At 28.0% G+C, this 16064-nt stretch overlaps 1 protein-coding gene across 1 annotated transcript in view; it reads right to left on the reverse strand.

Moving 5' to 3' along the window:
- Window positions 1-7528: 7528 nt before the first annotated feature.
- LOC107447331 (Tyramine beta hydroxylase) overlaps window positions 7529-16064 on the reverse strand; it is a 40361-nt gene continuing 31825 nt past the window's right edge. The window contains exons 11-12 of the mRNA XM_043039066.2: window positions 10798-10951; window positions 7529-7789 (exon numbers count right to left, since the gene is read on the reverse strand). Coding sequence (XP_042895000.1) covers window positions 7646-7789; window positions 10798-10951 — 298 coding nt within the window. The 3' untranslated portion in view covers window positions 7529-7645. The remainder of the gene's footprint in view (window positions 7790-10797; window positions 10952-16064) is intronic.

Consider the following 16064-nt stretch of genomic DNA (forward strand, 5'->3'; position numbering starts at 1 on the left):
ATTGCAATTTAATTATTTTGTAACAGACTTAGTATATAGCACCAACTCAAAATTTAATGCTTCTCGCGTCACAGAAATGTCACAGAAAGAGTACTAGTTACGTGAAGAATTCTCAACCACATACGCCAAGGAGTATTTTTAAGAAATTTTTTTTTTAGTTTTAATAATAATAAATAATCTTGCGATAATACGATGAGTAAATAATTAAAATAAATAATTCCACACCAATTATGCCTTTGATTTCACGTGTCTTGGACAAATTTAAATTTTGGAATACACGATGCCCATTCTTTCACATGAAACCGCTTTCAATTAAATTCCACTGTGCAAAAATTTTAAAATATTCCATAAAATGTCTGCCACACAAAGTTTTCTTCCAACAAATCGATTATAAGTGTTATCGACAATTAAAAGTCGATCTTCAGTGATTTCGATACTTAGTCAATTTACAGTGTTCAAATGAATTCTTCGAAAAAGAAAGCACACAAAATTCATAAAGAGTCCGCAACCTGCCATTTTCACAACTAAACGTGTTTTTGACAGAATTAAAACTTTTTAAAAATGTTTTATTAATACTTTTAGGCATATGTTGACAGCTTCGCAAGCTATGACGCCCATGTGAAACTAGGCTCAAATGAATCTCGCGTTGTAAACTATTATAATAATTCATAAGGTGTCCGCTAGATAGCTTCAAATAAACAGACTCCATCAATAAATTAAGCTAACTCGGTACGAGAATGCGTAATAACAAGTCAAATCTATTCTCCCGAGAAATGAATTCAAAATAACATTTTCCATTTGTTTCATATTATCTTCTGATGTTTATTATTTAAATTATGTCATGAATTTTTTTTATTTTTACTTACTTTTACTGATGAAAAAAAAATATTATATAGATGCACACGGATCTAATGAGCACGAGACGCGTCTTTATTTCGTTTCCCCCCTTTTTGCACCAGATTTGGTCTGTAGTGCTATCTGAAAACACCTGATTCAATTTATATGAAAAATAAAAGAATAATAATAAAATAAAATAAATAAATATATAACGGATATTTATATATATATAAGCAATTAATTAATACAATTTGTCTCATAAGCAGCAATTTGTCAATAAGCAACAATTTAATTTTTTAACTTTATTTGTTGTGCTGTTTATTTAGCCGATTTATATTACGCAATAGGATTTCATATATTGAATGCTTTATAGAGTATGTCGCCTGTTACATGCTTCAAGGTTCGAATCGTGCTTTTTTTTTTAAATTCTTTCTTTTAGATCTTGCTTTTCCCGTTAAAGTATATAGTTCAGTACAGGTTCCACCATTTCAAGTGCCCCAGTGATTTTTCATTTTTATATTTTCTGCCTAGGTCTGCTTTATCTCAATGTCTGCCAACACTGACCTAATTTGCATTTAAATCTAAAATAAAAACACTGAAAACATAAGAGATAAGTTTTATACTTGACCTTTTAATTTAAAAAAAAAACCGTTTCTCAAATATTCTGCAACTTTGCACAGAAATTCATATATTATATTTAATTATGTATTCATATTATATATACCATGATAATGGGTGTCACGATTTCTCGGTCTTATACCACGATTTGGGTGCGGAAAGGAAAGGATTTTTTCACAAAATGACCCATCTTCACAGTGTAATAACTCTCGAGGGGAAACGATCTTTAGCGTTATTGATTTGTCAAAACTTAGTAATCCTTGAAATGCAACAGATGGTAATCTAATAGTTATTTTGCGAAAAATGGGATAGAAACTGTTCTTCGCCAGTGAGCTTTATATATCTTACAATCTAAAATTCCGTTTTTAAAAAAAAATCCCTCTTTCTTCCATTAATATTTGTTATTTTTTAAGAGTTCTGATATTGAAAAATTACCATCTTCTCTCACAATTTACTAAATTAAAAAGAAAAATTTAAAAACTGATAACTTTAAATAGTTTTTTAAAGAGTTTTTTTTACCATCCTTTTGTTTTTAATTTTTTTAATAATATCAATTTATAAATATGATTTAAATATTTTTTATCGTTAATTTCTTTACCCCTTTATCTCCGTTCTCATCTTTTGAAACAATTATAATTAAGTTTTTTATAAACAATTATAGTGTTTTTCAAATAATGTTTGCTTTTTGATAAATCACTCTCAACCCCCAATAATTTTGTTTTTTAAATTTTTATGGAATTTTATTTTTAAAAATATTTATACCGCTTCCTCCATTTTTTTTAACTTTTTTTTAAAACTCTTTTAAATTTCTAAAGGCAATCAAATTGGTTTTGATATTTTTTAAACCAACAGTTCGTAACATTGAATCCCCATATTTGGAAAGCGTTTTTGAGTTTTTCTTGCTAAATATTAATGGGACCAGTAAAGAATATAATATTAGGGGGACCGGAAAGTAATCTCGTATCCGTGATATTTGTGATTAAGATTTTATTTTTAATCAATAATATGTTCACCCTCGTTAGCAACAACCTTTCAAAGCCGGATCGAAAATTGAATCGAAAAAAATGAATTGGTTTTTAAGACTAACGAATATTTAATGCACCGAAACGACAATACTTTCCGATCCTCCTAATATTTTGACTTCATTTTTAACAAAAGATTTAAAAAAGCATCTATCAAGAACGGTAATAAAAAAACATTCAGAAAAGTTTTTCATCTCAGCTTTTAAAATATCTCATAACACTTTTACTCACTGAGAAAAAAACATAGCAGGTAATATAAAACTTTATTTACTAGAATTGTACTTAGCAAAACTCAGTCTGATACCTGAAATTTGTTGAGCTAAATACATCCTAACCTCTCGATGCTTCCTTATAGGACATAAACTCATTATTTAACGTGTTGTTTTAAAATTGCGTTTTGTTCCTTATAGTAAGGAACATAAAAATATTTTTCATCAAAACACTGCTAACAAGAGATTGAATTCAGTCTACTGAATGAGATAATTTAAGATATCAAATTTACACGTTAAATGAATTAGGGCATCGTATAGAGTTTAGCTATTAATTACGATACGATAATTGTTGAAATATGTTCCATGTTGCATCAATCTTATGTGTCGTGACACAACTTTAGTTTAATGACTGTGTTAGTTTGGAAGTTGTTTGTTAATGATCTTTATCAAATTAATATTTCCCACTTTTATTTATTCTTCTATATATATGAGCCGAAAGTTTTTCACATTGCTTAATATTTTACGGTGAAATAAACAGTAACTTTCTTGCATAAGAAGTTTATGAAAAATATAGTTTCTCAAAAATGAAAAAATTATAAAGTTTTAGGAAATCACTAAGAAAGTTTTAATAGGGAGAAAATTATTCTGGTAAAATTACCGAACTGTATGGTAATGGCAGTAATTGCATTTCTGGTTAAAGAAAAAAAAACATAATTCTGGTAAATAAAACCAATAAAACGGTATTTAAACCATTCGTTTGGTAATTTTTCCGTTCATATGTTAACGGTATACCTGAAATTTTGGTTTTCAAAATTATAGTTCTTATTACGCAAATTTAGTAAAAAATCGAAAACTGAAAAACAAATCTAACCGGTTTAAATGGTTTTTGCGCCATGCTCTAAGGTATCTTAATAAAATTACCAAATTTAACTACATTTTCCAAATTTTATCATGGATTATGAAATCATATATTGTTGTTAATTTTAACAAATTCATTACCAAAGAGCTTCAGTAAAGATTAAAGAGCACTTTAGTGTTCCCATATAGCCAGAAACACGGTAAATTTTGTCATATTCTGGTAGTTTTCTCCGTATATGTATGTAATGTAATCGATAGCAAATGATTATTTTGCGTTTTAGTAGCAAGTCGAAAGTTATAATTAAGAGAGAATTAATAGTAAAATTATGATTTTTGGTTCAATTTTAAATTTTTTAAAACCTACTGTTGTATCTCTATACCATGTTGTGTATCTTAAATCATATTTTTTGTTCATAATATCACACATTTTTTAAGATTGGGATAGGGAACCCTCAATCTAATGGTAGAACAAATTAAGAAAACCTAGCACCCTATATATTAGTTAAGAGAATTATTAAAAGATCAACTTTCTCAATAACAATATATTTATTTTTTACAATATAAATAAGTTTTGAAGAATGTTTGGTAGCAACATAATATTTAGATCTTCATTTAATCTAACCTGACAACACTGCAATTTCGTACAACTGTGTGTGCATTTGGTTAAGAATATCCGAGCTATTTTTATTTTAAATTGAATATAAAAATATTTCTACCGACAAAAAATTTAAAAAAAAATTCTTATTGTACTTTTTGAAGAAAAACTCTGCTGAAACATCACAAATTCGTAACAAATATTGTTTGTAAGAAGGATTCATAAATACTGATTCTGATCTAGATGATTAAAAAACGTTCCGAGGAAACAATTTCTAACGCGGAATTGAAAGCTTTACTCGAACCAGGTTCCTTGTCAGCTAAAAAATAATTAGGAATTAGCGGCATTAAATGTTAGCCAATCAGGTGATCACAACATTTACATCTCTTCGAAAAATTCGTGAAGAGAGACTGAGTACTAAGACTAATGGTGTAAGTTATAAGTTTGGAAGGTTATAAGAAAACTTCGCATAGTTAGGTTTTCTTTTTAGTTCTATTCATTAGACGCCTTTTCCTTAGATTAATATTTGCGTCAATCCCATAAAAAATGCCATAGTTGTTTAAAAATAGTGAATTAATATCAGAACATATATTTTTTTTTTAAATGTCTCGGTGAACATAGCATATTTTGGGAATATGGTTTCTGCATATTAGAAAAATTTTAAAGATTTAAAAATATTGAAAATAACGAAAATATTAAAAATAAGAAAAATATTAAAAATAAGAAAAATATTAAAAATAAGAAAAATATTAGACCTAGATTACAGCTGTAACAATAGCTGTTTCAAAGACAATCAACTAAATTAGTTTCAATATGCATTTTGTAAAAAAGAAATATTGCTTTGTTAATTAAATTGATTGATTTTTATTTTATCTAGTAGTTTAACAAATCAATGTTAAATATTAACTGAAAAACACGAGGTATTAGAAGAATTTCGGAAGTAAATATTTTATAACTCTTATAAAAAGTTATGATTGTATGATATTATATGTAATAAATAATAAGAATTTTTCAGAAAAAAATTAAATTGAGAAAATGACTGAGAAATGACTTTTTCTGAATTTTATATTCTATAAAAAGGAATATGGAGAAAAATATGGAGAAAATATGGAGTGTCCAAATATGGAGAAAAAAATCTTAATAAATCATAAAATATACAACAAAAATTTATTTAATTTTTGTGAATAACCCTAATAAGTCTAATAAGTGATGTATTAGCAATCAACGCAAATTATTATTATGCACGGAAAAAACAATTCTTGTCAAATTTCCGTACTGTATGGTAATAATATTTCTGGTAAATGTTATTAATAACATTAATTCTGGTAATAAAAACCAAAATATGCGGTATTCAAATCATTCATTTGGCAATTTTTCCGCTCATATGGTAACGATTTATCGGGGATTCTGGTTTTCAAAATTATAGTTCTTATTACCACACAGTTAGTAAAGAATATAAAACAGAAAAATAAATTTATCCGAATAATTGGATTTTATGCCATATTCTGAAATATCATGATAAAATTACCAAATTTTAAAGCATTTTTAAAATTTTTATCACATATTATAAAACCATATTTTTTTAATTACATTACAAAAACATTACCAAATCTCCTAGGTAAGAAATATAAAATTTTTTGTTGTTCAAATTAAGGCAGAAATACGGTAAATTTTCACATATTCTTGTAGTTTTGATCATATTTTTTTTTTCGGTGCAGAAAGCTTAATATTGACATGTTCACAAAAGCTCTACAATTCTGTGTCCACACTAGTTCTGTTCAAACATTTGTCCACTTAAGATCATCAAGGTATCTTTGAATAAATTGGATAGAAAGAAACAATCGAATGGGGTGGAGCTTTTTAACTGTTTTGGTTTGAATGCTTATACTTGCTTCTTAAGTAAGGTGATCACCAAAGCAAGGAAAGAGGTTCAGCCGATTCTATTGGATAACAATCTATGCTTTGTGTGTGTTTGAAAAAGGGATAACCTTTTCGTATGCTTCAGAATGGGAATTTGCTTATATTTAGAGCAAAAATGAGGCCTTTATGAGGAAAATATTTACGTTTTGACTTTAAGTTTGGCAAAAGTTAACTTAGCTAAGGCACAAAATGAAAACACGACTAGTTGTCTATTACGAGTAAAGATTCAGTTTGAAAAAATCAAAAAGGTAAATTTAAGATTCAGATCTTCAAAATTTCAACCGCAATGAGATACTAGTTTGCAAAATTCAGCTGCTTTCCTTACTTAAAGTGTTATGAAACTAAGTCAGTTCAAATAAAGTTACGTTTATTCAAAATAAATAAATAAATAAAAAGAGGAAGTTTTCGTTTCTGATTTTGTTACTCAAAAGCTATAGCTATAACAGGAAAACCTTAGATGAACCATGCAGATCAGGGATAATGTTTTATAGTTGGTTTGAGCCAAATCATTGGGTAAAAAATTATCCACGTTTTCATGTTGTCTTCTATTCGTAATTGCATATACTTTGCATTAATTTTCTAAAACAAACATTTACACTAAGGGTTTTTAAAAACATTACTTTGTAAAAAGCTAATTTTACAAAAAGATCAAACACTAATTTTTTAAAAAAAAAAAATTATTAGCACTTATTCTTTGTAAAGGTTTGTAAGTGATCCTCCCCTCTTCTAACTTTGAAATTATATTTTTAAATTTTTGTTGAATATTTATTGTATACAATAATGCAATGAAACAATATGCTCGCAAAATATTTCAAAGCTCTTGCATCACCGGCTCCTTAAATCTTAAAAATTTCTTTTAAAAAGGGAAATTTCAAGCTCAATGTACAAAATCAAGATTTTACTTTTTTTTGTGAAGCTTACTGAATAAAAATAATTCGAAAATAATGGAAAATATAAACACGTTACTATTATAATTTAAAATTATACATGAAATCATTATTATGGCTAATTTCAAATGATAGCACGAATAATAAAGAAAATATCTTTCTTTTGACAAAAAATAAATACTTGAACTATTAATCTTTTTTCTTTCTTCGAGTGAAAACTCCGCTTACAAATCAAAACTAAAGAGAGATTTTTTTAAAAAGTTAAAGGTTTTTAAAGCTTTTTTTTTTAACATAGGTTACCAAACTAGAATATTTGGGCGCTTATTGTTCCCATCGTAATAAAATATTCTTATATATTCCTAAAAGTTGAAAGAGTTAATACTTCACATAGTTCATTGTTTAATTTTTGTAACTGAAACACTTGGAACCCGTGACCACGTATTTAATCTGCACTAACAGTTAAAGAATGAGACAAACGAAAAAATATATTTTTTGAGAAAGAGAGTTTCGAAAAATTGCGATTATTCGAACTGTAACAGTAGCTGAAAAGCGATATCATTATTAAAAAACACATGCATAGAAGGATCATGAATTGTAAACATTTATTCAACTAAAATACAATTTCTATCATAGTTGAAAGCATTTTGAGCTTAGAATGATAAGAGCCATAACAACGAGTGTAAAGTAATAAACATTTTACATATTATTTTGTTCTTCTTCTTCTTCCTCCCCCTCTTCTTCTTCTTCTTTAGTCATTTTTTTAAAGTTGTTTTTGCATTTTCTAGTAGGTTGTGGTAGTGGATAGAGTACATATGGTTTTTGAATTCCATTCCAATAGCCCTTCGAAATAAAGTAATAAAAATATTATCAATATAATTTTTTAATTAAAATAAATAAATAAATAATATATAACAGCGGTTTCCAACTGGCGGCCCGCCAAGCCTTTTTTTGTGAAATATATTAGTTGTCATTTTTTGCGGACAATTTTCTTAAAAAAGCTATATGGGTTTAAAATACTTTTCTTTCTTTAAAAAAAAACCTAATTTCTTCGTTTCTTTGAAATTTAACAAACCAAAGGGACAAAAAAAATTATTTCTCAGGTTTCGCATCCAAGAAAATATTTATTCAAGTACAAAAATAATCGTGTATGTTGCTTAAAAATCTACTTCTAATTTTAATTTGTAATTCAATACTTTTGTTTTGTACAACTTGATAAAAATCTGACAGTAATATTTAATGTTTCTTCAAACATAAAAGAGTCCTAGTTAAAATTTTGATAAAGTTGCGGCCCGCCATTTGACTGGTGTTTTTAATTGCGGACCACGGCCTCATGTAAGTTGAAAACTCCTGATATATAGAAATAATAAATAAATATAGAATATATAAGAAATAAATAAAACTAGTATAATATAAATATTGTAGGGTAAGAACAAAAAATTTGCTTACAAACATTGAATTTTTTTGTTATGAAATTCCTTGAAAAAGCAAGAAGTTTTATGTTAATTGAGTTTGTGCCTTTAATGTTAATAAGATTTTGCTTTATGCCTTTTTTTTAACATCTTGCGCTAGAATATGAAATTCTCTTTTTTAATAATATATATATTTTTAACTGATATTTTGTCAAAAATGTTTCATTTCAAAATAATTATACTCAGCATATTTTAATAAATTTATGAAGTCAAAAATATTTAATTTAAAAATTTACTTTTAAAAAGTATTACAAGATTACATAAGTAAAGTATTTATGGAACAAAAAAACCATTGAAACCCACTATTATTAAATTTGAGGTATATCAAGATGCTCAGATGCGAATGCTACTTTTTTATAACGCAGCTGTCATATTGCATACATTAATCTCTCAATTTATATTGGAAATAAATCAATTTTGTTAACTTTCAAAATTCTTAATATTCGCTAAAATTTTGGGCTCAATCCCCCAAACTACAGCATTTTCAAAAACTGGGATTTTTGCATCATTGTCCCCAATTGACGAAGACCTTTACTTTAGAATATAAGACAATGTAAAAATAATGAACAATAAGTCATAAAGTAAAAACAAATATACCTTTAACCTAAACGTTTCTCTTTTCATTTTAAAGAAATATTTCTTGAAAAGAAAAATATTCATTTAAACATTTATTTCTTCAATTTAATTCAGATTTTTTAAGATGTTGATAATTCTTACAACTCAATAATTAGATCAAAACATGCTTCTTTTAGTATAAAATATCCACTTATTTTCCTTTTAGAGATTTGCCAATATTTGTTAATGGAACCCATATAATATTTCCTGCAACGTTTTTTGTCCTTTTCTGAAACCATAAAATGAGACCTATTCAGTCTTCTAATAATGACATAAATGTGTTTCGAAATATTCGAGCAAAAAGATGGTCTTAAATAAGGTAATTACTGCATTATTTTATCCGTGTAAGTTTCGAGCTACCTATAAACGAAGAAATAACGTAATATGAGTAACTTAGAATAGTTACTTTGTTATTATTAAAAAAAGGCAGGAGCCAAAAGTATGAGAAATATAAGAAACTGAATAACGTTTTTTACATTATATTCAATTCAAATCGCTATTATCTATTTTTTTGCAATTCTCGTTATAATGTTAATAAATAATATTGCAATATAGGTTTAAATTAATTCATTTCAGTTTAAACTTTCTTGAAAGAGAAAAAAGTTAATTTACGAATGTACAGTAATTTTAAATCAATTTCTATGGATGAAAAAAAAAACTTTCTCGAAAGCAACTTTTTGGGGAACAGGATCATGACTATTTGGCAAAAAATAAAAATTTGATGACCAACGGAAATGCTTTAATACTATATTGCTGTTGACGTATGCCTGTTTTAGGCAGAGGGATGCGATTGTTCTTGTTTTCCAGTGGCGCCATTTATGACCAAGAATTCGACTTCTGCCACGCCCATACGTCACATCCGCTTATAGGTCGGACCCATTCATATATCCATTCATTCATCCACAGACCCTAATTTTGACCTGAATCAGAGAACGGTCGATCTCCAATCCAGTACCCCCAAAGGTTTTGATTTGTTATGGGAACATGGAGCACTTTGTGACTCGACAGATTTAGCGTGCACCAGTCACCAATTACGGGGAGTCTTCGGCCGGCGTGGTTCGAACCCACGAACTCTCGGACACTGGCCCAGCGCCCTACCGGCCAGGCTATCCCGGCTTTAATGCTATGTAATTTATGGTTTGGTACTTAAAAGGGAGGAGAGACTTAGGATGCCTTTCTCAGTTTTGAGAAATTAAATTTTTTAAATATTTTTTAAAGAAAATATTCTTTCAATATTTTTAGTTTTTTTACTCTTTTTCACGCCATTATAATTAATAAAATATTTATACTATTATTTTTAAATTACTAGTGACAACTGGGTCAACCCTCCCTCTTTTCAAGGAAGTTTTACTCGAAAGAAGGGAGAGGAATCTATTTAATATAAATGAAATAAAATGCCTTTTTAAAATGACATATAATGTACAGAATTAGCTATTGATTCTTCATTTTTCATACAATTCCAGATTCATGAATTGAAAAATAGACAAAAATTAAAATCAACAGCAGTTTTTATCCAAGTCTAATTTTAAACCCGATGTTGTCTATTGTTAAACCCAAAGCAGAAATTTATGAGGAATAAATTTATGTAAAGCTAGGATTTTCTTATATAAGTATCTGAAAACTGATAATTTAATCCTAAAAGTACTAATTAAATACTATTAATAATTTCCAAATAGGTAAAAAGAATAGTACTTTTTGTAAATGAATGTTTTTATGAAAGTGCTTTATAATCTGTCATAATAATAATAAAATAGTGTTACATACAGGGAATCTGTCTCCCGATGAGCGATTACATTGCATAGACAATGGAGCAAATGAGTACAGATGATGAAGAAACGCAGCATTTCCTTCACTCCAATGTATCGATTCATAGTTTTCTTCTACTGGTTTTGATTCAGAAGTCATTTCGTCGTTATATCTGTGTTAAAAAAAAGTAGACGAATGATCGAAATATAATTCATAAAGGAATATTTGGTTTTATAGTCAAACCCCGCTATAGTAAACTTTCAAGGGACAAAAATTTCGGTTCACTATAACCGGGAGTTCACTATATCCATACCGCAAACAATTTAAACTGATGGTTCTGAATTCTTCCCTTGTATTACACATTATTTAAATAAATGACCAATAAAATGAAATACAAAAATGACTATAAAACAATATATAGTAACAAAAAATGTGTTAAATTTTATTTTTATTACTCTTCGTCTTGCGTACAAAAAATTTAGGGATGATCTTTATTTAGGAATGAGAAATTGAGATAAATGAAGCAAACAAGAAAAAGTGCTAACGGCTACATCTCACTCGATAGATTGTTTTAAAAATCGGTATATGTATTATATGTAGAAATTTCAAAATTACCAGAAAATGAAGAATAAAAAATTTGAAGAAAAAGTCGAAGACTGAAAAAGTTCGTAATATCCAACGTCCACTCTTTTTTTGGTTCACTATATCCACAAAAAATAACATTATATGTGTATAGCAAGGCACGAGAGTGGACGTTTTGTTCACTATATCTGGGAGTTCACTATAGAACCGTGTTCACTATAGCGAGGTTTGACTGTACTAACTAATCCCGAATAAAACGTAACCAAGAGGAGCGAAGCATGGACAACTGAGAAAAGAAATATTTATATATACATTAATGTTTTCATAAGCATTGGCCAGCTTAACAAGATTGTGAGACCAACATTTGTGGGGGAAATGTTTTTAACTCTTGTTCGATTTTCTCCTTTAGTTCGGCGATGGATGTCGGGTTATCTGTGTAGGGTAAACTAACCAGTGAAGGAACACTTACGCTTCGCTTGCCTTTAAAAAAATCATATTAATTTCAAAATTCATAATTTTAGTTAAGTGACAGTGTTAACATATTTGTTACTAATTGTAAATTATGTAAAAACATTGTAGAGAACTTACATAATATTGTTTTAAAGTTTTGGAGGTTCAAATAACAAGTAGTAAGAAGACCAAGTGAAGGAACAGCTCTTACCAGTGAAGGAACACAAAATTTCCCAGTAAAGGAACACTTAATTTTGGTTATTTTTTAATGCTCTTTATGAATTTATAAGCCATACAAATATTTAAAAACAAGCCTATTCTTGAAATTATAACATATAAATACTTGGAAAATGTTAACTTTTTTTTGTAATCATGAATTGAAAATTAAAGTGTCAACATATTAACACATACTGTTCATTCACTGGGAAATCTATGCCCAGTAAAGGAACATGCCTGTTCCCTCACTGGTTAGAAGTTGTTTTCCGTATTTTTAACATATTTTTGATGCGGAACATCACTAAAGGTACAAGAAAATTAAAGTTTATCTTTTATTTTCATTAACTTAGAAAAAACCCAGTAAAGAAACACTTGTTCCTTCACTGGTTTTTCATCGTTTGGTGATCCAGTGAATAAACATCCCCTTATCTCAGTCCTTTATTATGCTATGATGCTTAAAAAAGTAAAATGCAACTTCAATAACTATATTTTCAATTCTCTTTTTCACAATGAGAAAAATAAAACTATTGCATGCAATTAATTCCACTTCAAACATATAAATACAAATACTCACCTTATAATTTTTTCAAGGAAAAAATGTGTTGCAGAGATAATAACAAATTCAAACATTTTTCCAGAGAAGTCTAATTGACCAGGTAATCCAAAACATTGCTGGATGACTTCCTATTGTTTGGCAGTAAGCTATTATTACCAATCAATCAAAAGAAAAATTTTCAAATTCTTATTTTTAATCAATATATATGAAATGTTCCTTCACTGGTTGGTTTACCCTACACAAATTTTTTTTAAAAATATTCTTATAGAAAATATTCTATAGGGCACAAGTCCACATTTACGGAGGCTACAGTTCTTTGGAAATCAAGTCGTCCTAAACAAAACTCTTTAAGGGAGGAGAAGGTTGACCCAAATATATGGGCACTGGCTCCATCCTGTTGCAATTACCATCTTCCTGCGGGTTCTAACAAATTGCATGACTATGTCCCGATTGCTGAACTGATTGTGCTGTCAAAGAACAACGGTACCATGATTTGTTTACGTGAATATCCTCGCTTTTCGTGGATTGCGTTTTATGTGGGACATACTATCCTAAATCGCTCATTTAAATAATCCATTCGGATAAGTATGTCCAACAAGTGACCTGTGGTTGTTGCCAACTTATTTACCCACTACAACTGATAAAAATAAAATTAAGATAAAATAATTATTAAATTACTTTGCATTATTTGTAATGCAACGAAATTTTAAAATTATAGTATTTAAATTACATGAAAATTTTAAAATATACAATTTAGAATAATAAAATCCGTTGTAAATGAGTAAAAAAACTAAAAACTAACAATTTAATGCACTTCTGAACCTAGGAATCTCATTGACAAAGTTTAGAATTATTCTTTTCTTCTTTTTTTTTCACTAAAAGCTGGACATTCTATTTTCTTATCATTGGAACCATTTGTATGATATTTGCTTTCAGAAAGAAAAACAACCAAAAGAATTGCATTTTTTAAAGCTGTCATTCAACTCTTTTTTCGAATTAATGATTAAATCTTGACAAAAACTATTAAAAAAATTAAATTTTTGAACTATTTTTAAAGCCCGTTTAATGAAATGGTTTTATGTTTTTCAGCATCTTTTAAAAAAATACTCAATTGTAAAGGAAAAGTAGTAAAAATCGCATTCTAATTAATCTTTAATGTGAGTGTCACAAAACAAAGATAAAACGGGAATTTATGCATTCATACCTTAATTGAATTTTTTAATTAAATGTAATAAATATTTATCACAATAATATAATTAAGCATAATTAAAATTCTAAAGTAAATAAAACCTCGTTAAAAATGCATTGTTACGCGATAAATAATCATTTATACATTTAAATAGTGACTCTAAATTAAGTATGTGAATAGATAGACTATTCAGTTGCGATAATGGTAAATAATGTCGAAGAAAAAACGGCTCCGACTAACCGTTATCTTTATCTTAAGAATGAAGGGTATCGTTATACAGCCGAAAATAAAATACAAAATATAAATATTACTTCTATTTTGTCTTCATTTCACCTTATCTCTAGGGAGAAATAGATTTGCACCTATTTTTAAAACTCGTTTAACTTAAAATAATCGAAGGCAAAAAATTATTTTCATTTTTCATCAGTAATGATCCGGAAAAAAAATTCAACTATATGGCCTAAAATTCCTTTCGTCATCTTAAAATACGTAATTTTAAATGACAAATGACAAATTACTTGAATAATTACTTAGATATAAAAATTCTTAAGATCTTATTCATAATTTTTACTTCTCAGAAACTGTTTGACCGATTTCTTACAAATTTTAGACTTTGTTATGAATGTGTATAATGTAATTCACTCAATTTGAAAGAAGTAAGTAGATTATTAAGGGTCCTAAATTCTCAACTGGTATTTCGACTAAATTATTTGGCTTCTAACATCTTCCTGTCGGTGTTCCGATAACTTACGGGTCAAAAATGCAAAATAATTTTTAAAAAATGGTATATTTACTTAGAGATAGTGCTTTTTTTGAACTTGGTTTCGAACTTTAACTGGTATCTGCTGCAATTGATAATCTAATTTCAAGTACCGTCATGTGGGGCTACTTTGTGCAAATTCGAATTTGGCACTTTTCAAGCGCTGCTATTCAGCATTATGTTTTTTTTACGTTCAAAATGTATGGAATTTGAAGATAGAAGTCTCCTCTATTACTGTAAACATTTTTTTAGAATTTTAAAACAATCTCAGAGTGTGTTTATCCAATGTCAACAACTTTCCGAGAACGTCGGACGCCGAAAAGTGAGGGTGGAAACTTTAGCTGTGAAATGCAAAGACGTTGATTAAACAATTGTCGTAAGTGCAAAATTTTTTATTTATATATTAATAAACAATTATATCATGTTAGCGTTAAAAAAATTTGAAAATTAATAACAAATAAACGGAAAATGAAAAAAAATGCACTTTGGGGCTACTTTGTGCAAAGTTTCATTCGTTTTTTTTTCGACAGAAAAATTGTCAGACGTTATAAAAAATACCTGGAACAAGAAACTACCGTGATTACTCTTTAGAAAAGCTGCAACAATGTTTGCAAGCAGTTGCTGGTGGTATGTCGATTGCAGAAGCTTCTCGGAAGTACAAAATTCACAGAAATACTATCTCTAATAAAATTCACTAGAAACACGTGAAACGTGCTGGCAAACTATTATTTTTCTTTTACAAAGGCTTTTCTAATGAATTAATCAAACGATTTAACACATAAAAATATATTTTATAGGACATCAGGTGATTTTGACAGAAACTGAAGAGCAAGTTCTGTCATGTTCGTTCAAGCATGCTATGTTCAAATTTATCAATATTATAAATGTTAATGAATATGTAATAATTATTATTTTTGAAATTTCATCCATTTCAATGTTCAAAAATGTATATGGTTTCCTTTTGTTTAAACTCAAGTGTTTTGAAATAAACATTCTTTTTAAGAAAAAAATTCTTTATAAAAAATGGTTTTTTAACGCTGAAAATTATTTTCAAGCTAATATCTTTGCATATCTTGATGTTTTTGTCATTAAAAATGTCAACAATTAACTTTTTTAACAATTTTATATCAATATTTTACTAAAAACAGGATTATTAAACTGAATTCCTATCGCTGCACAAAGTAGCCCCACTTGGGGGCTACTTTCTTATAATTTGTAAATATTAAATACAAATAATGCCAATATTGATCAAATTCACTCGTCTGAGTCCAGTTATGAATATAATATCGATAAATAAATGTCTGAATTACGATTNCCATGTTGGGCCAAATGAATGTTGAATCTACTGCTCTTATAAAGAGGCCGAAATTTCACTTAACGATAAATTCAATTTGAAAACAAAATAGAATGGTAATGTTTGAAGCTTCTTCTTATACCTAGGACAGGAATCCAGCTTAAATTTAAGTGATCTAGCTAGTCTGAAAGTGTCCAAATTTAATTTCAATGGTGAAGGAATTTTGGTTGAACAACTG

This window comes from Parasteatoda tepidariorum, chromosome X1 (genome assembly GCF_043381705.1).
Source record: "Parasteatoda tepidariorum isolate YZ-2023 chromosome X1, CAS_Ptep_4.0, whole genome shotgun sequence".
In the NCBI taxonomy this organism is placed as follows: domain Eukaryota; kingdom Metazoa; phylum Arthropoda; class Arachnida; order Araneae; family Theridiidae; genus Parasteatoda; species Parasteatoda tepidariorum.